Source organism: Phodopus roborovskii, unplaced genomic scaffold, assembly GCF_943737965.1.
Source record: "Phodopus roborovskii unplaced genomic scaffold, PHOROB, whole genome shotgun sequence".
NCBI lineage: Eukaryota > Metazoa > Chordata > Mammalia > Rodentia > Cricetidae > Phodopus > Phodopus roborovskii.
The window spans coordinates 43,867,019-43,893,619 of NW_026126407.1; the positions used below are offsets into that span (position 1 = coordinate 43,867,019).

At 42.3% G+C, this 26,601-nt stretch overlaps 1 protein-coding gene across 1 annotated transcript in view; it reads left to right on the forward strand.

Moving 5' to 3' along the window:
* Positions 1–26,601, forward strand: part of Dock2 (dedicator of cytokinesis 2) — a 391,208-nt gene that overhangs the window by 134,338 nt on the left and 230,269 nt on the right. Inside the window, exon 26 of the mRNA XM_051180962.1 lies at positions 24,619–24,767. Coding sequence (XP_051036919.1) covers positions 24,619–24,767 — 149 coding nt within the window. The remainder of the gene's footprint in view (positions 1–24,618; positions 24,768–26,601) is intronic.

The window sequence follows — 26,601 nt, forward strand, 5'->3', positions numbered from 1 at the left end:
GGAAAAAAGCACAGTCTCTTCCTACCAAGGCATCTCCATATTAGGCTCTGGAGTGATATGGGCATCATGGGAATTATGTACCAAGATATAACATTTACCCTTCTGCAGGCTTAGACTTGCTTAGTTATGAGAGAAATAATTTTCCTTATGCCAAAACCTTGCTGGGGCCCATAGGGTCAGCTTCATCAGGCTTCTTTATGCATCTCACAGACAACATTGAACTGGGAGTAGGGAAACATCTGTTGTAATAGCAACAATTCCATCAGCATCAGAAGCTGAGATTTACTGAGTGCTTGGTATGCTGTGGGCATTGTGTGCCACAGCCACGTGTGTTAGCTCACTTGTGAGCTCTTGTGTGAGCTTCAGTGAACCACATGACTCATTAAATAATGGGCTTGAACAAAGTCTTCTAGAATACCTTCAACAATGAAAATCTACCTAAAATATCATCCTGTAACTCACAGTAATATTCTCAAATCTCTGCTCACCATTTAAGGAACTGGACCATTTCACTGAAGCTGCTTTGGATGAAGAGAGATTATGTAATATCTTTAGTTCACCTAGCCCATCCTTTCAGAACCCTGGGAAAGTTCAAAGGATTTAAGTATTAGAGCCAATTTTGTTTCTTCAAGAAAGTGTCCTTGAGTTTTGAGGAGTTAAGATTCTCATCAGAACATTTAGAGGCATCAAAGATCTTCAAATAGGGAGGCCATTTTTGCCCATCTGCAGTGCTGTGTTGCAGAGCCCACATCCAGCTCCAGGCGCCCAGTCCCTCTGCGGATCTGAGAACTCTCCCTCCCATCTTTTCTTCCCATTTGTGACTGATTGCAGAGAGGCTCAGAGAGAAGCCTTCAGATCCAGAATCAGAGAAGAGAGTGGTTTAATAGGCTGTAGGATGAATCCAGGAGGCATTTTAAAAAGTGTCTTTTGGGGGAAAGGCGGGGCTGGAGTTTAAAAAAAAAAAAAAAAGTATTGGAGTTAAATCAAAGGGGAAAAAATCCTTGAACTTGCAAAAATGCTTAGAATGGCAGGTTCTAATGACACTATGAAGCACAATTAACTCGGGGAAGAAAATATCCTAAATCATTTCTTTAATGGCACTTCGTGCCAATTCTTTTCATTTAATACTTTCCTCAGATCCATCCATTTCCTAGGCTGGTTATGTCTTTCTACCTGTGTTACATTGGACTCTTTCTAATATTGAAGTGATTCTGTCAGTGGAAGCATAAGATGTGAGAGTTCACATAAATGCTCATGAGCTTTCATGTTTACACCAACATCCTGGCAGAGGTTTTCACTGTGCAACTGTAGTCAGGAACAGTTTGAATTTAGAGTGAAGCAGGTTTATAGAACATTCTGAGACTTTTTGGTTGACTATAAATGTTTGAGTTTTGCTATTTTTATCCCTGATATTTTCCTAAATAGAAGATTGCTTAAGACTACAGTATGATTGAATTGAAAACCAGTTAATGATTCATTTCAGTTGAAGTCAAACATATTTAAAAATCTGAAATTTCTTAAATATGGGGAACATGCAAACATAATAGAAATACAGAGATAGTTTCATGGCTACCTTTTTTTGACTGTGATTTATGGCATGCTCTATATAAAGCTTTCTACACATTATCCCCTTTAAATACCTCCATATCCCCACAGTGTATGCCTTATCTTCATTGTAGATGTGAAGAAGTGGAAGGTTAGAGAGCTTTAGCCACGTGGCAGCAGTTACATGTCAACAAGGCAGGGCCAGCCTTCCTGTTGGAATCTGCCTGATCTCTGGTGCATCTTCTAAAGCTCCATGATTTATGACATGTGGACAAAGAGTTCCTGCCCTGGGAAGCTTAAAATGCAGGGGGAAAGATAGTTCCTAAAGCCTTTTTAGACTTGTGCAGGACTGGGTCAGGTAAGCAGTGCAAATGAGAGGAAGAGGGCAGGGTCCTGTCTGACTCATCAAATAGATACGTTCAAACTCCTAATGTCTAACACATTTTCCAAATGGCTATTTAATTGGTGGGGAGTCTTAGCTCAGGGACTTATGATTATGTTGCTGTTGTTTTTCATTTTCCTTTAAAACATTGTACCCTTTGGCCTTCCTTTGATCATTCTTTGTGTGTCACAAAGGTTAGTATACAGAAGGAACAAGAGTAGAAATGATCAGTGATGCTTAGCTAGAGAAGAGAGATAGGGAGAGATGATGACTATGGAGCATTCTGGGTCTGAGGTAAGAAGGACAGGGGCCAGTCAGTACCCGTTGCTTGTTACCTTTTATGACAGATTGTTGGAGAGTAATTCCATGTGAGCTTTTGTTGAAGTATGTGAAATCTACTGATTTACTTTTAAACACCATACAGACTGAGCAAGACCCATACTCAGATATATGATGTCAGCTCCCTCTGTGAATTTTTGATTCATAGTTTATAAGGCTTTGACAAATATGTAGGATTTTTCATAAATTTATCATAGATTAATTTTGGATGTCATTTTATAGATTAGGTTTATCATATAAGAATGACTATCAGTAGAATTCTGTGAGAATAGTGTTTCACAATGTTGGGGACAGGTTTACAGAGGAGGCAGACTGTTACTCGGACCCAAGGAGACATGAGGAGTGTGGCATTGGTTCTATCTGGACAAAAGTATGTAAGGAACCTGGAGGGTGAGAGCTACAGACAGCCTCTTCTCACATCTCAGGGGAATTCAGGGTCCACTCTTGATTGACACAGGCCCTTGGGGTTGGGCCTGAGACTACAGGCAGGTGGACAAGAGTCTCTGGAGATGTTCTCCAGGGTTGGACAAATGACAACTAATAGAAGGTAGTGTTGTTCTCCAAACACTGTGAGGTTTATAGAGAATATTTAGAGATGTAGTAATGTACCTAGGATGCCATGGTTTATAGCTAGCTAACCTCTGCCACCTGTCTCATTTTGTCTTATAGATTTTGGGCATAGTTTGACGAAGTTTGTCATCTGTCAGGAACTATTGGGAATATGTTCCCATTATATTTTCAGGGACTTCATATCAGATATATATATAGACACATGTAGACACATAGATTCATTCTATCATGTGCTGGAAACTTACTGGCATTCCTACCTTTAATAGTCATCATTTTCTTTGCTCATTGGTCTTAATAGTGGTCATGAATGTCACCCAGATTTCTCAGGAAGGTCTAGGGTTTTGATTCCTTCTGATTCCACCTCATTAGAAATGTGTACACACACACACACACACACACACACACACACACACACACACACACACACCTGCAACCCCCTCATATCTGCACACAAAGATATGTATCTTGCATGTGTGCATAGATGCATACACACCTTAACATGGTCCTTTTTTCTTGTTCTTCTCTCTATAATAAATCTAGCACAAAGCAGACTGAGGTTTTCTTGAGGTGGAACTGGAGAGATCCAGTGTGGAAGGGATTGGACACTGAGAGCCCTCAGTCATCCCTGGAGGCTACAGGAGGTTTGCTATGTGATGCCAATCGGCCTGGAGAGATTGCTGAGTGGAATCAGACAGCAGAGCAAAGAGGGAAACCAATTACCCAAAGGCAAATGAGACTCTAATTACAGTTTCAGCTGAAGAGGGGAAATTATTGAAGGAGATACTTCCCATTCTCCGGTTAGGTACAGCTCAGAATGGTCGTTCAGGGCAAACTCCTGCATCAGGACCTGACATTGCCACTCTTGCCTTAACCCTCTACCTCTAGCAGCATCTGGCTCCCATCTATCAAATGCAGATGCAGCGTGGTTTCCTTGGTGCTCCCTTGTGAGTATTAAGTAGGATAAACAATTCCACGTGAGGCAGAGCCTGGCATTTAGTCAGGAGGTCATAGGCAGAGTGTCATCTCCCTTACTGGCAATACTACCTGTTTCCAGCCCTGCTCTTACCTGTGCCAAGGGGCTGAGTAACAGAAAGTGGGGTTGGAAGTCAGTGGTATTGTGTTCTTACTGTGCCATTCCTACATATTGCAATTTAGTGGAGTCATCCCCCAATCTCAAGTGAGACACTTGAATTAGGGATGCCTCAGCCCAATTTCACCCCCCAGGTCTGTAGTCTCAGCTGACTGCCCAGAGGTTTAGCTTTGAGTGGCCACAAGAACAGCACACAGCATGAGTCTCACAGCAAGTCCTCCTTGATGGTGGGAGCCTGCCTTCTTAGCTCCCCCTTATCAAGTGTCTCCTAACCTTTCAGAGTACATTGTGCTGAAACCTCATGGCATCATCCTTGAGAATTCACACATGATTTCCATGTATTCAGGGCTGTATTGTCTTGTGGAATCTGTTGATGTTGAAACAGGAAGCAGGATGCAGGTTCCGGCCCCCAGTGTCTATACTACACCTGATTGCCCCTGAGTTGCCAGCATTTACTATAGCCACTGAAAATATATTTGTACTTGTAAAACTTTAGGGTCTATATTCAAGGAATTTGAAGGTCTGGGATGTTGAGGAAGCTTAGCTACATGCCCTTTTTGTACGCTCCCTGTTTCAGGCATTTACTCCATTTTCCCCAAGTTAAAGATACGGAGGTTAAGAAGGGGACCTGTTAGACTTCAGGGGAGTCTTCTGGCACCCAAGGTTTGCCTAACTTTCAAAGTAAAACGAGATCAACAAACACAACCCTACCTGCCTGTTTGAGTTATTTTGTTAGTGGAGAGAGAGGGAGACGGAGAGAGGAGGGAAGGGAAAGAAAGGGAGAGAGGGAATATTAAAGCAGTAATGCAGCTGCCTGAATCAGTGTCTGAGGTGGAAGGGTTCCACAGGCAGCTGGCAAAAGGTCCACATCAGCGGTTTAGAGAAACTGTGAAGTGGCTTCACCCTGATGCACACAACAATCTGGCTGCTGCTGGCATCTGGTGGAACTCTCTACATCCCAAGAAAACCTCAAGCAAAGTGAATGTCTTAAGTCTAAAGTGACATGTGACCTGTGATTCCTGTGCCTGGCTCAGTGTTAGAAATGGGACTGATTCTGAAGGAAACGTTGTAAAGGTTGTAAAGGTTCTGTGTGTGAAAGCAGGGGACACGGAGGGCACTTTGTACTTTCTGTTCAGTTCTGCTATGAAACTAGATAGCTATTAGAAATTCAATCTTTAGAGAACACACAGCCTCATTTGGTTCACCAGGCTCTTCCCCTTTGGTCCATTTTCAGAAGGCCTTGGAATATTTGATTCTCTATGGTCATGATTGAGAATGCTTAGGGCCAGGGGTCCTATAGCCTCACTTTGAGCCAAAACAACTCTCTCTCCCTCCCTCCCTTCATCTCCCCCCTCTTGTCTCTCTCTCTCTCTCTCTCCCTTCCTTCCTCTCTGTCTCTCTGTGTGTTTGTCTGTCTCTCTCCCTCCCTCTCTGTATCTCTCTCTTACACATACACATGCACGCATGCACATACACACACACACACACACACACACACACACACACACACACACACTGGCTCTATGGACATTGCAGTGCATTAGGGAAGTCCTGGGGGACTTTGTTTTCACAGCCTGTGCCAACTGGAGCCAGTGATTGGATGGTGTCTAGCCTGGCTGGCTTTGGGAGAGCATGTCCCTGAAGATGGTGGTATTGGTAATGGGCTGGATTCTCATGGCAGAGTTTAGATGGAATTATGTTCAGGGTTCCTGCTATACTGGTTACCAGCTGGATGCCTTTCTTATGGCTTTCTCCTTCATGTCTCTCACTTACTCTCGTTTACTCTGTCATTTCCTCCTGCCCCACAATATCTCAAGCAGTCACTTCTATCAACCTTCTGCCTTCGGTCACCATCCAAGGATCTACCTGACCCCCACTCTCATTTTAAATCACAACCCATTGTACCTGCTTCAGTCATCATCCAGGTCTTGGCAGGACAGCCTGGTGCCCTGGCTCTTCAGCTCTAGGACATGGGGCAGATCAGGTGACTTACTGTAGTCCCACAGAGAGAATGTGGGCTGGAGCAATTTATCTCATTATGCTTTACCTCCTAGAGAGTGCTCCCAGCAATTTTCTTTCTGGGTCATCTAAGAAGGGACACTTAGCCAAGGTGAGAATGTTTTTTTCCCCCCTTCAGATGCAATATAGGCTAATCTCATTTGGATATGCATATTTTCCCTGAATATGGTTTTGGCCTTGATTCTTTTGGATCTAAGGGCCCTACTGGCTTATTCCCATCAAGCTTAGACACAGGTTGCCTGGGTATTGCCTCATCTTTCTAGCTGGTGATTGTCCTGTTGCCTAGAGGAGATTGTGTCAAATGGCAATGAGTTTTAGTCATAGCTTTCAATAAAAATGAGTATCTGTGTGTCTAGCTGTGTGTGCATGATTAATGCTCATTGCTTACATGGATTTGAGCCCTCCTTTGGTGAGATTTGTGAGTATGCTATAAGTTGGTTGGAAAATTGGTTGGTTTTCCTTCTGCGGTGAGTTAGGAGAATTTGGTACCCATTACAGTGCCTCCAAACCCCCACCAGGCTAGAATCTCTTTCTTATTAATACTGCGTTTATTATACTTCAAACAAATGCAGCAAAAACTGGCATATTCTGCATCTAGGGAGCTCTTATGCTTCATGGAGAAGTTCATTGTGCTCATACAACACTGACTTTGTGCTCTTCTTTGTGTGTCTAATAACTGGCACCCAGTAGGTGATCAGGAAAGGGATGGCTGTCTTAATTGAAGGTGATTTCTCTAAGAGAAAATGCTGTGTGGAAGATTTAAAAGATTTAAACTCCATTTCAAGAAAGTTACTGATAAGTAGTGTGACCTCAGACAAGCCATTCTATTGGGCTCTGTTCCCCATGTGTATGAGGGGAGTTGGATCTCTAAGGTCCTGTCAGCAGGTCTGTGTTGCCAAGACAACAGAGAAAGTCAGCAGCTTCATGTACTATGTAAACAGCTCGAGAAGCATTGCCATCCCAGAGCTTTGGGGTCACTGGTGTCAGCCTGATATCAAAAGACTGTGTTCAGATGTACTGTATGGCTTCACAGCCCTGCTTTGTGAATATGCTGTGCTGGAGAGAAAAGGTCTAGCACACAGGGGGCCTTGTTTGGGACCTGGCATCCTCAAGCTGCCAGCCCTTCTAGAGAGGAGGCAGCCACCAGAACAACACTGTCCTTTACAGAGGGATATTGCTTCTAGAAAACTGCCTTTGTGTGTCTTGAAAAGGTGCCCTCCATCAGGTTCACCCTGTTGTGGCCCAGATTTACCAAGACCTATGTGAACAACAGAATGAATGCTTTGTTGAGTTTGGTTCACTTATGTAGGTTCTAGGCTTCATCTCTGGTTGCACTGGCAGGTTTAAAATTGTGCTGTCTGTTCAAGGCCTGTGCAGAGAAATCAAACAGGTCCTGGTTACTGCTCAGGAAAATTTGTTGTATTTCAGGGGCCCTCAGCATGCTGCAAATCTTGGCAAGTGGAGGGACCTGTGTATGCACAATAGAGTAGCTTGTGTTGTGGTTCAGCGGAAAAAAGAGAAATGAATTCCCCAAAGTCAAGATGTGCAGCTCTCTCTGTTCTTGTTTACCATGAGATTATAGTCACATCCATCAAGACACACCCAGGGGCAACCGGGAGAGATAGCTGTTTCCTATTCCTGTTCCTGGAAGGGCAGCAGGGGCTACACAGAGGCCTCTTCCTTGTAGTGAAGTTCTTCTTTAGGTCTATACCTTTCTTCCTCTTTTGCCATCCTAGAGGCCAACACTGCATGGTTCTCAGCAGAGCCATTACACTAGATCTTGGCAGATGGGAAGCTCGTTCCTTCAGGATACACTAATGTGTGGCTTCGAATCTCTAGATTTTTGTTTATGTGGCTTGGGGTCAGAAAAACCCTAAGTAGTACACGGAGGAAGAGGAACAGTGACCTCGTGGGAGAAGTCACTCAGCATCCATGCATAGCTCCAGCCCTTCTGGCTCCAGTTTTGTTCCCCTTGTTCTTGCCCATTGAAAATGGCCACCCAATGGCCCAGTCCAGTCAGATTATATGGCCCCAAACTTAACCCCACCCTAAGTATTTGTCTTCTCCTGCCACATCACATTCCCCACAGGATAGATCCTAAGAGGAGAGGTGACTTTTAGAATGGGTCTTATAACACACTCTTTGTTTATTGACCATGTTATAAAAACAAAGCGCAAGGTAAACACAAAAATAACAACAATATATGCTACAAGGAGGCTGCCTGTGTTTGCAAAGTGAATACTCTGTGGTTGGGAGAGCTCTAAGAAAAGTGTCCTGGGAATCCAGAGGCATCAAAGGATTTTAAAATCAGGCATTGTTTACAAGACATTAAAAATTATTTAAGGTGTTGGAGGGAATGCTAGGTAGTTAAGAAGACTTGTTGCCCTTGCTGATGACTGGAGTTCAATTCATAGCACTCAAATCAGGTGCCTCACAACTGCCTATACTTCTTAGTTCCTGAGGATCTGATGCCATGTCTTGGCCTCTGTTGACACCTGCCTGCACATGTGCGTGCTCACACAGAGACACACACATACATAAAATATAACAAAAATATCACTGAAGTTTATTTTAAAAGAACCATATAGGAGACATTGCAGGGTATTTGAAATTGTCATGATACTGCCCTTATTCAGTTATATTTGGCCAACCTCTGATTTTCTTCTTAATCTTGAGTTCAGCCTCAAATATGTAAAGAGAATCTCCCTAGTGGTGTCCTTTAGAAGGTTTCTTGGGTGCCAGGAGACACTGCTGCTATTTTTTATTTTGTTTTGTAATTTCTAGAGTTGTAACCATTAGAGACTTTGGAAAAGTCATGTCACTTACTTGGTTTTTAGTTTTTAAAAATCTTTAAAATGGAAATAGCAATAGGGTTCATATGAGCATTAAATGAAATGATACTCAGGAAAAATCCTGGGTGGTCATAAGTGTTCAATAAAGGGAAACTTCAAGTTAGTATGACCATTAGTTCCATCTTAATTATTCATTAACCATTTCTAGGTTCACTTGTATCATCAATTCAGAGTCAGAGCCAAAGTAGTATGTCAAAAATAAAATATTGCTTAAATTAACTTTTTTTTTTTTCCAAAATCAAGACAGAAAAACAAAAACTGTGAGAGAGAAGACATGATGTCTAGCAAAATGACTGTGACAATAACTTTTCTGACAGGGAATCTTTATACCAGATACTATTCATGTGTTTGCAGATCCATAGCTAATTTTAAACCATTGACTTTGTTTATTTTTCCCCCCTCTTACCATTACATTTTTTTTTTTGTCATAGGAAAAGGGAGAGAAAATTGACTATTTGCTCTCCATTCTCTCTATCATAGACCACTATTTGAGCCTAGCAAGTGATGAGTGGGCCTATCTGAAGCAGCGCCCCTACTTCTGCTGTCCATGGATGCATCAGCCTACACACAGAAAGCTGACTTCTGTTGTGTGCAGACCATAGTCAATCTCATTGATTTTGTTTTCAACACTGCAGTCTTAAGCCGCATTAAGGCATTAAGAGCTTTTCTTTCTTTCTTTTTTTTCTTTCTTTCTTTTTTTTCTTTCTTTCTTTTTTTTTTTTTTTTTTTTTTTTTTTTAATTTTGGCTCCAGGTTGCTGATCTTTTCAAGGCTCTGCTATTTCTTCCCAGTCAGCCTGTGAGATAACAGGGTAAATTGCAATTAACAGTAACACACTGAGGTGTTGGGGAGAGATTATTGAAGATGTTTGGATAGTTCACACAATACACTGTGGGTATAGTTTAGGATCTCCTTGGAGAGACTAGAATATCTAATCTTATGAGATGACCAAGGTCACAATGTGAGTTAGTTGCAGAGTTGGGATTAGAGGCCAGGAATGACCTTTTCTTTTATTAGTGTTTCTTGAAGTGTGAATCTGCCCCATAGGTTAGTGGTTTTCCTAGTAGGAAAAGACTAAGGACAAACTATCCCAAGCCTGCTACCATGGGAGTCGGGTTAGAATAGCACAAATGGCCTCCTCTTCTAAGACCCAGCACTTCCCCCATGTGTAGCTTAGTCTTTTCCTACTAATCTCTTTGGCTAACAAAGAGGAAACACTTGTGGCTCACCCTCTTCTGGGGCTCTCATAAAACTCTGTTGTCTTCATTGTATTAGTTGTCAGCCTTGCTGCTGACTTTCTGAGACAGAAAAATCTCTAAGACAAATAAAATGAACCTATGTTATATATAAAAAAAAGAAGTACCAAGTAAGTAACAGTGGATTATAAACTATGATGGACACCCAGTGCATTTCCTGTTGGTAAAAGCAATGACTAGCAAAAGCTTGTGGAAATGCTTTATTGAACTCTGCCCCTTAGGGGAAAAGGATATAGATGAACCTCAGTATTCTTCTTATTCACAGAATAAGTAGCTAGAAGAAGAACTAGGAACTCTGAAAGGAAAACAAAGAATGAGCCATGTACCAAAGATCAATTCAAATGTGTCGACCATTTCATTGTTGATGGCTTATAAAACTGACCAGAGAAGTCAGAGAGTTTGATCAGCAGTGTTAGGTTTTTTTTTTTTTTTTTTTTTTTTTTCCCTCTATTCCAAATTATAAGCCATGCCCTGTTGCACTTGTGGAGAACAAAAACTAGTTTTTATTTTTTAGGTACTGTTTCTCTGAAGATTATATTTCAGTCCTTATTCTTCTCTTTCTGTTCTCCCCCTAAGAAGTTCTCTGATTACCTTATTATTCAATTAGAGAAAGTACATGGAGGAAAGAGATGGCAAGATGCAATTTATCCAACATTTCCCTACTATTACCACATTTTAAAGATTAGCATGTATGGCCAAATGAAATGGGATATTAAAGCTATTTATCAAAATGGGGTATAGAACTTTCCACATCTTAAACCTGTAATTTTGCTATGGCACATGAACACATGGGCACAATGCACCAGGTTACACGATTTGGGTGATTCCCTTATTGTCTTTTACCATGAGTCTCCCAGTATCATTTAATTTGTTTTCCCACTCCTTGACATAGCCATTTCCTCACAGTTGTGCTATCCAGGGATCCAGAGCTCTGAAGATGGGCTCCCGATAGCCCGAGGTGAACCTGCCTCTCACAAACATCTTCCCCATGATCTCTCTGTGGTCCTCCTCCGACCAGTCAATGATGTGTTTTCTGTGGATGACTCCTTCTGGAGAGAATGTACTCTCATTTACAGGAAAGGGGGGAGGGAATGGAGGGGCGGTTGGTGTCTGGTGACTTAAGGGCAGTTAGAGTCAGATGTTTGAAAAATGGACCTCTGCATCAGCGGAGGTTTTGCAGAGTGACTAGAAGGACTGCATACTGATAGGTAAAAATATTAAGAAGCCAAGAAATAATACTGCTGAGATCCCTGCTAATAAAAAGACTGCATTGCTAAATGCAGGGCCAGCAAGGTTAATGATGATACATTCTTTTTTAGTACCAAAGATTAACATGATAGCTTGCATATTAAAGTTAATTCAGACACACCGGTAATGGAGGAGGCATACAAAATTAATTTCTACAGCCCCTCATAAATTTCCACCCCTCCATCTTCTTTGGCTTGTACTTTGTCTGTGCAGGTATTGCATACATGCCCTGAGTGGGCATATTTCCACCATGGGGTATCCTTGGCCCCTGAACAATGTGGGGAGCTTGAATGTGTTCCTTTCAGTCCTTATACTGCTAGCCCTCTGCTGAGTGTTTCCCTGCTGGGTTGCACATGCTTCATCACCTTCCAAGTTCCAGTTTGGCAGTGGGCTTGTGAATCATTAATGAGACTCTGAGGCTCAGTTGAAATGAGAAGTAAGGTGGAAGGTAGGCCAAATACGGAAGAGCCTCACCTTCTCCCAGCGGCAGAGAACTCTCCAAATGCTATTTGGGAAAGCATCCTTGGGTAACTGGGTACTGTCTTACTCCCTGTTAAGTGCCAAGGTCCAAACATGAAGATCGTAGCATCTGAAAGATGAATGGAGATGTGTCAGTTCTAGCACTACACCCTGGCTAATTTCCCTAACCACCTGAAGGAAGGATTTTATAATACTATCAAATATAAAGTAATGCCCATACTTGCTTATTTACACACATGGGTTACTAAGTATGCTGAATTTATATTTTTATTATACAATTACAGAGATTTGATTTTAATGTAATATATGTGTAAGAAAACATATATAATTTAAGTATATAGTTCTGTGCTTCTTTTTTGCATATGTATTCTTGCAGCAACCCACCATATATATCAACACAGTTCTATTACCTAGATAGTGATATATAAGTATATTAAAAATCAAGTAATACTAATTTAGATACTTCTGGTGCTTACTGTCAGCCAGACGCGTGGCACTAAGTTCTTTATGAGTAGGATTAGTGATGGTTAGCCCTGGCTGTCAACTTGATTGGCCTGAGAAGCACCCAGGAAATTTGAAAGCATAACTCCCCCTGCGAGGGAATTTGCAGAGAGAAGTGATCAAATCAAAATCTAAACAAGTTATTGGGCAGTGGTGGAACTTTGGTGGGTCTGGTCTAGTTGATGCAAATGGGTCACTGTGGACTTGTACCTGATCCCTGGTCCCACTTTGCTACTCTCTGCTTCCTGAAACTCATGCCAAAGCTTTCCTTGCCATGCCCTTCTGCCACCATGGCCCTGTCTCACCACAGTAATGACATTAGCTCTCCATGGACCATAAAACCTAAGTGAGGCCTTTTTCCTTGTGTTGTTGCTTTTTCAGGTAAGCGTTATCATCACTGGAAAGGCTGGTTAGCACACTATTGTATCCCATCTCACAGTCTTGTTCTGGGAGGGCTGACTTCACCCCACTGTATAGATGAGGAAACAGATGTATAGAGGGGTTAAGAAGTTTGTCCAAGAAATAAAGATGGTAATTGAAACCCTGTTCGCATACCTTCTTAAGTATAGATTGTATCGTCCATGTCACACGGCCTGTTCTTAAGAATCTCAGAGGAACACAAGTAGAACCTGCTTGATGGCTGACATTTCTCTCCATCCCTTCTCTTCCTTGTCTTCTGCACCTTCCTGTATGCACATGAACAATCAGGTGATATTGAAATACTGGCAGAGTGTCCTGGAGGGGTAGGCTGTTCTCTCCCTGCCCTCCTCAGGAGGCACACAGACAGAATTTACTGGTGTGTTAGAAAACCCTGCTTTTCAGCCCCCACCCAGCTGGCATCTTCTGGAGACACAACAATGTTTAAGCCTTAGTCCTGAGCTGGTCTAAGCATCTCAGGTGAAAATCCATGGCGTTTCCTGGTACCTGTACACCCATCCCCATTGTGTTTCAAATACTGCTTTCCCCCTTCCCTCATTTCCTCCACATCTTCTTGTACCGCTTCACTTCCTCTCTTCCTTTCCCTTTTGCTTTGTTTCATTTTCATCCTTTAGTTGCCTTCCCCTTCCCTCTTTTTTTTTCTGCTCATTTCATTATGGTCACCACCAAATAAACCCAGGTAGCCATTCTGCTAATACTATCACGAATTTCTGCTATGAATTCTTGTTGATTTAAAACAGCCACATTCATTGTGTCATTTGTGTGTTTAAACATGATTAAACTGATATCAGCCCTCCATTTTTAGATGTATTTAGCCTCTAGGGCCTTTGGCATGCCCATCAGGACAGCTTAAGGGTTCCCAAGCAATTTCCATAGCAGTATTTCTTCTATTCTCTTCCATAGTCTGTTCTTTCTTCTAGTCAGTTAGTGTGCCCAGCCCTCCATCTTCCTCCACTTTCTTTTCCTCTCTCTGGCAACACATTTGCTTTGACCCTGATCACATCTGTCCTTATCACCTTTGTCCTGGGCTTGTACCTCCCTGTAACCTTGACCATATGTATAGCTGTTTAGTACATAATGGTACACTGTAGCCGATGAAATGCCAAGGACTAACACTCAGTCATGACACCTCTTTCCTTTGTTTTTTTTAATTTGATACATCTGTCATAGGAGCTGATGACACATTTGAAAGGGCTGCCAGCACCTGCTTTTCTTTGTTTCTTTTCAGTGTGAGCAGTGCATGGTGTACTGTCTGATGTTAAAGGCAGCTGATCGCGACCCGACTTAGTGTAGAGCAGTAGCTTCAGAACATTAACATTCAAGTTCAGTATGAAGAACTTTCTTTTCAAACTTTAATGTCAGGAAAACCTGTGTTTACTTGGGGAGGGGGTGGAATCCTCTTTGTTCAAAGACCTCAAGAGCTTGGCTGATTCTCTTCATTGCCCCAAGGAGGGTGGCTTGGGCCTGTGTGTTGACCTTTACTTCCCTCTGACATCTCTGTCCTTTTTATTCCTTTTGGACTAAGGTGACATATGAAGAAGTACATATAGCTAATAATGAATATATGAACAAGTAATACCCCAAATAAAATATTAATATTAGTTTCATAGGAGTACAATTTGAGATTCATCCTCAGGGACCGAACATAATTGGAAATGCAGTGTGTTTCATTGTGTGTGGTTTTCATACTGTTCCTGTCAATTGACTGCTTCTTTCTTTATTGCACTCGGACTGCCCTGAGGGTGAGGACTGTATATCCTTGTTGCTTTGCTCAGAGAGCTCATTACAAGTCGTTGTGGGATATTTATTCTCCTCACTTCCTTCTGTCTCATACTTTCCCAAGTTCCTCTTCCATTGTTCTCACATTCCAAGCAGAATCTCTCTGATTCTCTTATTTAAATATCGGGCCGAAGTGTGTGGTTCATTAAATCACTCTTTGGGCTCTCTGGGGCAGGATGCACATTGGCTGCTGGCTCTGCTACTCAAATACAAAAAAGTCAGTAAGAGGCCCTGCCCCTCAGGGGGCTCTGCTCTCCACTTTCTTAGTCCACACTAAGGGAAGAAAGGCTGGAGGACACACCTCTATTTCCATTTCTATTTCTGGGGGGGAAATGGTGTATGTGTGTGTTTTTGTTTTAGATGTTCCCTTTTGAAATTAGAGCTTGTTTGAAGCATGTGATGTGTCTCAGATTGCCCTTCATAATAAACAATGGCGGGTTTGAACGTGTCGAGCTGTGAGTGCAGAGGCCCCAGACACCCTTCTTTGCAGCCTGAGGTGGGGAGGAGAGAGGAGGAAGAGGGAGCCAGAGGATGATTGAAAACGATTACCATCTCATTTCACCAGTGCTTGAGTCTGGGAGCATTTTCTCATTTAATTCTCTCAAACCAAGAGCCCCTCTGCTAGCCTTAAAATACAAACAAGAGGCTTTTTTAATGTGTGATTTTTTCCCAGAAATGGAATACTAGTGCTCCTATTGATCCAGAACATCGCTGTTGGGGTTTGTTCTTTTTGTTATTTGTAAGTTTGATGATGGCAGTAGCAGAGGGCTCGTGTGTGGCTTGAGGACCATCTGTAAGTGGCATTATTACTCTAAGTTGCAAAGAGCAATGTAAGAGGCACTCAGAGTGAGTGAGCTTGCCTGAGCCCTCTGAAGTTTGTCCCCACACAGAAAATGAGAGGGCAAATGCAAGGCACATGCTGCAATCATTCCAATGTATACCTGCATTTCAGAGCTCAGTTCTTTAGGGTTTGAGTTTTCCCCTCCACACACACAATGTACCTTGAAAGATGCAGCTGATCACTCCTGCTGTCTACTTCATCCCAGTGTGGCTAGCCCAGTAAACTATACAGTGGACCCAAACATTCTTAGACTCAGCATCAGATCTGGATGCCTCATTACACACAAGAGCTGCACTGGAATGTGGATCATGTTGCATTTGGATCATCTCATGAAAGAGGCATTTGAAACCCCATTGATGGGGAAGGAAGAGGAGTATCATCTCCCAGGTCACACAGCTGGGCAACAGTAACACTGGTGTTCAAACCTAATTCTTTCAACCCTGACTCCAGAGCTCTATGCATTTCTTCATACCTCCTTTGGTAATAAGGCAAAACCACAAAAGGATGAGATATCACCAGGAGGAATGGCCACAGGAAATAGTGAGGGCGAGGAAGACAGCATGCAATTCTCTTCCTTCATCCCACAGTCTCCAGATGTGACCATCTCACTTCCTTAAGGATTACAGAATAAATAATACTGTAATACCCCCAAAGCAGTGTTTTGGTCCTAAGAGTAGCCCTAGATTCAGACTGCCATTAGGAGACATTCATAGTTCACCTCACACTTATTAGGATCCCACTGCATGATGGAGATTTTCAGTAACTGGGGGAGTTGCAGCTCCACTGTGATTGGGTATTTCTCCCCAGCTTCTCAAGTCTACTGCAAAAAGGGTACCAAAGTATGCAAAAGTGGTAATTGCTACTCACTAGCTGAGTGGGATGAGATAGGAAGACTCAAAGTCAACATTCTACTCTTCTTTTCTCCTAATAACTCTGTCCCTCATTAAGATGTTTGTCACAATGCCTCTTCCTACTGTGGAAGCCCTGTTCAAATATATTACTAGAGAGTTGCAGAGTTAGAATCCCTGGTTAGGGAGAGTTTGGGATTCATGGATGCATGGGTGCAGGTTTTTCCAGAGAGGACAGGTTGTGGGGAGAGGAGTTGGGAAACTCTGTACTGTGTGGTGCATAAGAAAGGCAGTGGTCAAGAAGACTTAGCTATGGCAGGATGTGGGAGTTGCTGACTGACTGTTCCAGGAGCATCCCAGAGGCTTATAGATGGGGCTGAGTTGCATGTATTGTTGATTTGGAGCCAAATATGGTAGAGGAATGTCAGATCCAGCTCATGGCATTCAAAGGGCTACAGAGCATACCGCTACTAAGTGTCTTTGAGGCACTGCACACTGCTTCCCCAGGTGCGCAGGATCAGCTGGGACAGAGGTAACTCAGTTCAGCTCCAAGTTCTCCTAGCCTGAGAGGTGGGTGAGGCAGGGTCTTTTACCGTGCGGGGCTGCTCTCATCCAGTATAGCCTGGCAAATGAGCATAAAGGGCATATGAGTTGTGGAGCACACTCAGCCAGCCCAGGTTACAAGTTTGTTTTCCTAAAAGCACCCCCTTTGGAACTGTGTGGTTTAATGAGCAAGCTTCAGAGAGGGCTCAGGTTAGCAGTAGCATAGGGGTGGGTCAAACTAAAAGCACAAGGACCTGTTTAGGACATGACTGTCCTGACAGCTTTGGAAAGTGTGATGACAGGCTGTCTCTGCAGCAGCCACTTTGCACCTCCTGGGAGGTGTTCCTGAGAGCCTTTCATTGCCTGCTAGCTGAAGCAAGAGGTTTTGTGATTAGATCCTAATTTGATAAGCTCTATAAGGAATCTGTTGCTTGGTACCCAGCACTCAAAGATGCCAATGTTTACCACCTGTGTACCAGTCCATTTGCAGGCTGTATTGACCCAGCTTCCAAAACCTAGCCCAAGTCAGCCCCTATTCTGCCCCTGTCGCTGTTAAAAGACAAACACCAAGCTTTACATCTTGTCTCATCTGTGCTGCTATAGCAAGGATGTGGAGTAGTTCATGAGCTGTGAGTTCTAGAGTGCTGTTTCTGGGTTTAAGTCAGCTCTGCCTTTGCTAGCATTTGGAATTTATCAAATTTCTGAATGTCTGTCCTTGTCCATAGAAGAGGTATGAGAGTCTGTGCTTTAGGGAGAATGGTAGGGACAGAGTGGTGGCTCAATACCCCTCCCTTACCTCCCTACAAAGTCCCCAGAAAAACACAGACACAAAACCTTGCTTACTTCTATGTACTAAAGCTTGCTTATTACTTTGTACTAATCGACTCCTTATCACAGCCCAGATGAGCCTTGGCCCCTCCCCTCCCATGTCACATTCTTCCCCTTTCTACAATCTAGCCACATTTGTCTTCAGGCAAATTTCTAATATCAAATCTGCACCGAGGGCCGTGGCCTCCTGTTTCCTCTGCTCCCAAATGCTCTGCCCTGAAATCTTTACTTGTTCTTCCCCATATGGCTGTCTCACATCAGCTATGGATTTAGTCTCAGACATCTCCTTGGTGGCATCCAGAAAATGGTCCTTCCAACCTGGTTCTCTCTAGCTTGTTTGCCAGATCCTGTGTTGTAGCCTCTCCTCCATTCTCTACCTAGGAGCACAGCTAGAGCCTGCTCCTAAGGCTGCCTCCCTGGCAGGAGCCTGCTTTAACCTGTGGGCTTGGACTGTCCATCCCCTGGGTTTGAATATGCTAGGTCCTCCATTCCCCTGGGCTTACCTTCTCATAGGCTATAGGAGGTCTGGAGGATTATGCCCTGTTTTTTCCATTCCCTATGTGTCCCCACTATCCTACTCTTGTTCCAAGTTTTGCTGGGATGTGCAGACTTTATCTTGGACCTTGATAGTGCAGAAGCCAATCTGGACAAGCCAATGACTCATTTCTTTCTTTGTTTATCACAACCTAAGGAAGAGAACATCTGTAAAAACAGTGCTTGTCACAATAAGTAGTCATCAACTATGTGCTTCTATATAGTTATACACACAGCACACAGTAAATAATGTATACATGCATGATATATATACAAAGGACACATACATATTATAGACATATATGTCATGCCATAAATAGACTGCCAGAGAACTGGGGAGATGGTTCGGAGGGTAAAGTGTTTGCCACACAAGCTTGAGGACCTGAATTAGAATCCTGAGCATCTGTGCCAAACAATGGGAGTGACACTGAACACTCTAGTCCTGTAAGGGCAGAGACAGAGGATCCCATTCTAGCCAAATTGGAATCTGAGTTCCAGGTGGAGAATTCTAAAGACACATGGCATTAATCTGGTGAAGGCACTTATTGTGCCCACACACATGCACATATACACCTAAACACACATGGGGAGATGTACATCATGGAAAGGGCTAGAGGGGGAGTGATGATCTGGATGTTGTAATTAGGAGGTGTGTTTTCTGGAAGTGATCCATGAGTTATCACTGAAAAATGAGTTGGGGGTGATGTTAGTGGAATCACAGGCTTGTAACCTGATCTGGAATATAAAGTTTGTGGGTAGTTATCGATTTCCCTCAGTAGGTGGAATGTGCTGCTTTGTGACACGCTGCTGGAGAAGAGAGCTTGGGAGAACAAATCACTGACTGTCAGAGTCGTGCCGTGTCTATGGAGTGTCTCCTTCTAGTGTAGCTGATCCAGCCAAGTGGCCTTTCACATCTGCAGATGGTCTGTGAGCCCAAGGGGAAAAGGCAGCTAAGGGAATCTGAGCTGTGATTACTGTGTTCAGCCCTGCCCAGCAGAGCTGGGGTTTTAATCAAGGGCTTTCCCCATGTGCTCAAACACACTGGGGAGGCAGAGCGAGCTTTGACAGTCACAAACCCTTTGGTTCCCCAGGAGGGTTAAACTGAGCTGAATTCTCCTCTCAGTCAATAGGAACTTACCCAAAGCCCAATGAGCTTCACCTTAAAGTCTGTGAAATATTTACCAGAACTGAAGAGATGATTAACTAGTGATGGTTCACAAAATGAAAGGCTGGCTTGGAATGAAATGACAGATATAGCCACTAGTCAGTCTTACAGAGTTGGGTAAACAGGAGAAAATGCAATTGGATAGTGCACAACCAGGTGCTGTGTCTAAGCCCTTCTCTGAGTTCAATCTCTAGAATGTTCCACAGATCCCCAAATGATGGACTGAAGCTGTGTCTCCATTGGGGACATGAGGTACCAGCCTTACCTTGTTAGTTTATGAGAGATCTGTTTAAATTTTCTCTCTCTCAATCTTATTTTCAGAAGAGAAAGGTCAGTGCTTATTGTGTGTGTGTAATGCAGTATCCAGAGGCTCCTGATGACACCCTGTGTCCTGGAGTGAGTTCACAGACCCTAGCCTTTGTACTGTTGTAGAACTGGTACCTCTCAAAAATCTGGAAGGATGATGCTGTACCCTATCTAATGGGGAGAAGTTTAGAATGCATGGTGATTAACATCTGTTGTCCTCACTTGGACTTCAGCTTTATTTCTGGGGTAATCAGTAAGAATCACATTGTCTGTCCAGTTCCAAAGATAATGACTTAGTGTGATACCTGGTAATATATAAACACATTCTGGGCACTACATGGACACAGAGGACAATCAGCCCAGTCAGAATGGAAAGCTATCCTAGAGGATTTGACCTCTAAGTTCAGACCTGGAAGGCAAGGAACGATCAGGTGAAGGGTATTCCTGGCAAAGAAAGCATTGTGTAGAAAGAAGCAGAATCAAAAGATAGTGATGGGTGAGGTGGACAGGAGGAGGGAGGAGCAACTGGAGAGGTGACTAAAGGGTCTCACGAAGGGCCTGTGGCTGCACCAAAAGGACTATAAGATACCCTAGGAGCAACTGGTAGTCATTGAAGAATTTCTAGGATGCAGTCACTATGCATAGAGACAAGGGAGAAAACTTAGGACATGTGATCCAGAACATGGAAGCAGCTGATTCATGACAGGTGGGATGTTGATATTGAGAAAGGACAGAATCAAAGATGCTACCCTGGTTTGCTTTGGTTGACTATGACAGGGGTTCTTCTTCACTCTGAGAGGAAGCAGAAGAGGACAGGTTCAAGGAAAGATGTCATGTTTAGATGTGGAACACTTTCCTCTGGAGCTCAGGCTGTGGCTGTGGTCACAGAAGCAATTTTGATTCAATGATGTTCGAGGTGGTCTTTAAAAGAGAGTACAGGCTCTCCTTTTTGTTCTTTCATTGACTGATGTTATAAGGAACAAGTGAAAGAAAAGACAGTCTTATTTGAAGTGTTCTTGGGTGATAACACTCAAAAAGCACATCCTGCTTCAAAAGGCTATAAGATCAGGTAGGCAACACCACCCACCATAGATCAAATTTTCTTGAGAAAGAAAAAAGAAAAAAAAAAAGAAAACTGAGCCCAGGAATGCTGCATTTTCTCCTGCAATCACTTGGACGAAAGAAACTTTTGATTAAAACAGAGAGTTGAGTAACTACGCAGACTCCTCAGTAGTGGTCTGAATTACAATTTGGACTTGGCATCTGATGGCAGATCGCCCAGCCTTTGTCAGCGTGTGTACCTGAGGCAACAATCTCACATGGGATGTGGGTCTGTGATCCTCATTATCTCTGCCTACAAAGATTGATTTAAGGCTTTGCATGCTCTGTTTTTTAAACCATTTGTGCCTGTTTGCTTGACAATCAAGCAGTGATTTAGAAATGCTGCTTCCTGAAGCTTCACTGGCTAATGCAATTTCACAGCTCCAATTACAAACCAGAAAAATTATTTCATCCCCCAAACAGGGGAGCCAGACATTTCTGAGAAATCAGAGTTAACAAGAAGACAAAGTCTTTTCTGCAAAGCTGGCTACAGTATTGATGGCTTCCTTGGTGAGACTCTTGCTGAGTCTCAACATCGGCAGCCTCCTTCATCCAGGGATGCTGGACTTGCTAATATGTAAAGCTGACACCTTTCAGATTGGATGGATTGCTGCTTCTGCAGGGATCTGATCTACTCTAGTACAAATGTCCACCTTTCTGGCCCTCTTCCTGGCACTTCTGTGAACCTGTATTTTATGTGGTCGTAGAATTTTGGGTGAGGCTTTAACAATGATTCGATTCAATCCTTTATCTGACCTTTCATCTCATCACCCCAGTGGGTAGACGGCTACCCAGTATTTGAGGTATTCAAACACTATTAGGAATGGAGTGCTCATCACCAGATTTTTTATTTTAAGGAGAACTTTATTTCAGTTTTAAGTAAGATTTGAAATCCAGTTGCTTCCCATGGAGATCATTAGTCTTTAAAATCTTTCACCAGGATTGTTTCTTGGATCTAGATCTCTGCAATGGGACCTGATGGAGATACTATCGAGTGCTAATAGAATGAGTTTTAAGGCAAACACCCACATCTGTGCTATGGCTACTCATAACTGTTGGGGAGTACAAGCCTAAGTGTTTGTTTCTTCTTTGTTTTGTCATCTGCACAAGTCTTACCTCCTTTGGCTTGGGTGCTGACAGTTGGTTGGCTGCAGTCATTCATTTCCACTTCAGAACAGTGTCTGCACATAAGAGAACCCCAATAACTGTAGTTGACTCACTGATTGGCTAAATGAATGTGTGACTGAGTTAAATTGCACAAATGTGTTAATCTTTTATCTGACTTGACATCTTCTTTCTGCAGGTCTGATTGATCTCATTTTACAAATGATTTTAAGTTGTAAGTCACAGAAGTCCTAGCATGTTGGAGTCCTTGTCTTTTCTCTTTTGGATCTTGGGACTGAGCCAAACACCTCATGTATACTAAGCACATGCTTTACCTGGCACTATATTCCCAGTCCCAGTCATATTTTAAATTCAAGTTAACTGACTGGTCTTTCCTACCTTCAAGGTCTTCAGAGACCTTTGGCTTTAACAGAATACAAACTTTTTATGTCAGAAGTAGGAATCTGGTATAACAATGAGGGACCAATGAACACACCTGTTTTTATTGTCACACCTGGCTCACTACAGTGACAGCTGTGTGCTCTTCAGCTGCTACAGTCATTCTGTATGTTGCAGTGACAATGAATCTTCTCAAGAGGCATTTTTGGTGACTCTCTCTCATCCAGACAGCTATAGAGGAGGAAGACATTCTTCTGCACTGTAGATCTCCTTTGTGAATTTACTCACAAAATTAACTTTGGAAGAGATGGATGATGCTTATCTTCTGGTAGTTTAAAGATGGGAACAATGGTGAGGCACAATTGGGCCTTGGAGTACCCTGAAGTTGGGAGTATTATCCATTTTCTGAGGAAGGGCTTCCTGCCTGAAATGATCTTACTTGCCTTTTCCTGTCACATGTACCCTAACACCTATGATTTCCTCTAACAAATCCAAAGTTGCAACTTAATATCCCTTTTTAAAATGCTTTTTGGAACAAATGTCTAAACAAACACGTAGGACATTTCTTCTCTAGATCTGTGAGCAACTAAAACCTTCTTTGGAAAAGTCACATCTAAACAAATGTATTCAGAAGATGAGTCATTCATAGACCCTGGAAAAGCTGCAGAACTAGTCATCAGGGAGGGCAGAGCTAGAGTAGTTCTGCAAAGGGAACAGAGGAGAGGGTATGTGGCCTCCTCCATGCAGATGACAGCAGAACTTCATGAAGTCTGGATCTCTATGCAATGGTTCAGGGCACAGACTGTGACCACTCAGGATCTATCACTTCTACCTGTACACACCTGACATCAGCAAAATGGAGAGATAATACCACCTCTGCTCCTGTGTCCAGGAAGAATAACTGAGTTAACTCTTGCCAAATATTTCAAATGATGCATTTAAATCTAGCATGTTGTAATCACTCCTTGTATGTTGGTAGTTAGTAATGTCATCTGTTACCATTATAAATGGTACCTTTAGATTTCCCACATCAGACACCACCCTACTTAGGACCCAGTGCTCAGTCCATATCCTGAGGAGTGCAGGCCCCTTTGGACAGTTTCTCAGGGTTAGAGCTCATGGTGGGATGTCTTCCCCAGAGTCAGTCATCAGGGTGCTGGCCAGAAGATAGGAGGACAGGTATGGAGATGGAAAACAAGAACTGTGCTTGGCCTCTTTCATCTTCACCTTGACTTTGTTTCTGCCCTTTCTTACTGTTCATTGTGTTGGTTGGATTTTAAGTACCTAATGGGAAAGAACCATCAGAAACCCGATGCCTCAAAAGAAAAAGGAAACGTTCAACACCTAGTCGTTGGATTTAATTTAAATGACATTCTGGTGTATATGATTCATGTCTTAGCTCAAGCAGCATCTGGCTGTGGATGGTTTGAAACACTTTGAATCTTCACCCCCCTCCTCCTTAAAGGTTTTGCTTTTCAAGGGAAATGTAGAGGTAAAACTGTGTAAGACTTTAGAACAGTGCAGAAATGTCCTGAGACAGCACTGTCAGGAAAGATTCTTATTTCTATAAGAGTTCTGGTTTATTCAATATGAAAGCAATGTGCACAGGAGCCAAGTGGAAAGTTGTTCAATGTTTCTGTTGTTTATAATTTGAAAAATGCCCAACAATAGAATTGTGGCCAAATAAGGAAATATCTCTGTGATTTGAGAATGTTATTGTTGTTAAATAATTAAGTTGGTTTTCATATGTAAAAATAAAAGATGCTCTAAGGAATATTGGCAAGTGAATAGTATCAAGGGCCTAAGTAACACATGTAGCCATGTCTTATTTTGCAAAAGCAGATATAGTCTTATTTTGCAAAAGCAGATATAGTCTAAAGACACTGTAGGATTATTTTGCTTATATATGGAAAGTCATACGCAAAGATCATGATAGTTTATAACCACAATATGATATGAATTAAAGTAAACATAAAATTAAAATGAGACTAAGAGAATTTATACTGTAACATTTGAATATATATTTACATATTTAAAAATGTGAAATAAAATAGCTGGTTGATTCTAGGGAATGAGGGGTGGGGAGAAACCAGAATTGTGAATTATATTCTAAGGAAACCTTAACCTAACTTTTAATACTCAATCCTTTTACAAGGAAAATACATTTGTTAATAATCACCTAATAAAAGATCACGTAAATTATTATTAAGTTCTGTAATATAATTATAAATCTATCATAGGGTATATGTATTATAAGTATTTAGAATATATTATACTTAATTAAAATTGTGTTTTCATGAGAAATGATAAAGAGCAATATATTTTCTATAGGTGCAAATATACATATACTATATACATATATACATATACACATATATACATATATACACATATACACATACATACACAGAGAGGAAAATAAACACATGCCTGTCACTACTTTGCTTCCAGAATGCCGGGATATTCTGCTTCCTGTCATCACCAAAGAGCTGAAGGAGCTACTGGAGCAGAGGGATGATGGGCAGCACCAGGTCTTGGAGAAGAAGTACTGTGTGGAACTGCTCAACAGCATCTTGGAGGTCCTTAGCTGTCAGGATGTGGTGAGTCCTCATGATGAGGTTGATAACCTGGACTCAGATCTGGGCTCAGTTGATGAAGCTGTAAAACACTGATGCTGATGACAAGCATCTGGAATCTAAAGAGAGACGTCAACACCTGCTCTGCAGGCTGACCATTCCAGTGGCATATCTCTCATATGATGTGAATGATGGAGCTAGGATAGACAGCAGTGCATATTTAAGAGTGCATATTTTGTCGCCCTGTGTCCTGGTAGACAGGTTTTTCCCCAAGTGCAGGCATGAATAGCATCAGTCTTTCTAGGTGCTTTGCACATGCCTTGCCTGTTTTTGCATCCCTAGTTTTCAGGGCTGCCAAGGGGAGCTTATGCCCATGTGGTCAAGAGAACAAGCTCAGTGGCTTTCACCCTGAGGGGCTTAGGTGACAGAAATAGTTAAGACTCTTCCTGGGGCTGGAGAAATGGCTCAGGTGTTAAGAGTGCTGGCTGCTTTTCCTATATTCAATTGCTAGCACCCACATGGTGGCTCACAACCATAATAGGATCTGATGCTTTCTTTTGGCATGCAGGTAGACATGCAGAGCACTTATACATAAGATGTAAATAAATTAAACTAAAAGAAAGACTTCCTGCCTCAGCCAATTTCCCAGGTCTATGTTCCAGAGAAAGGATGTGGTGTGTGATGGGAGAGGGACAAATCTAAAACTGTAAGATCAATGTGCATTTGATTGTCATTGTTTAGTCATCCAGGGACAGACTTGGAACCTAAGTGTCTCAGTGGAGTGCTGCAGGCTTCTGAAGGACAGACCCTAGAAAACTTGGTGCAGGCTGTGGGGCAGTGCTGAGACACAGCTCAGACTTGCTGAGAACCACAAGGGGGAGGGCAGGGCTCAGCTTGTGTGGAAAGATCTCAGTGTGCCCTGCTTTTGTGTGGGACTGTACTCAGAAGACTTAGACCCAAACAATCAAGAAGTCTTTCCCAGGTAGTTATGTAAACATTACTCCTCAGCACTTTCTCTTCCTGCCAAGTCGTCACAGCAGAGCTTTCTGGATGAATTCCCTTCTGTGGTGAACGGTAACTTTAAACCCTCACAAGGTGGTATTCCTGTACCACTTAGCTCTCATAGTCAGCCACAATTATCAACCTCCTTATAAGTAGTTTCTCTTATTTCTTCCTTCTGTCCATACCATCCTGATTCACAATCTTCCAATTATTGGGTGAAAGCAGAAGCTTGTTTCATTTATTCATTCATCCATCACTCATTCATTTACTCAGAAATGCATAAAGTATACCAAGTATGTGCTAGGCATTAGGGATACAGAGCATGAAGTGGTCCCTTAGGAATAGCATTATGGAAATATAAATAAGCGGCTGGGATATGCAGGCTCAGCATCTGTAACTCGAAATCCTAACTCTGAAATGCCCCCAAGATGAAAACTTCAAAGCACCATTCTTTTTAAGGAAATAGGTAGAAAATTTTAGTCCTTGAAATCTTATCATTACCAATTATTTATTTTATAATCAATAAGTGATCCTTAAATTGGGACTATTTTGTTTAAAAATGTTGTACTCTGGGTAATAAAATTGTCCAAAATTTTATATGTATGTATGTATGTGTGAGAAATAAATGAATTTTATGCCTAGACATGGGTCCCAAACACAAGATATTTCATTTAATATATGGAATAAACTTGTCTTTAAACTCTGAAAACAACATGTAATATCATAACTAAACTCTATATGTATGCTGAAGGTGCTATGCCGCCCAAGGAGTGACAAGTGTGTAGTGGGAGCACTAGGGTATGGGATGCTCATGGAGGAAGCAGTCGCAAAGAAAGTGAAACTTCAGCTGATGTTC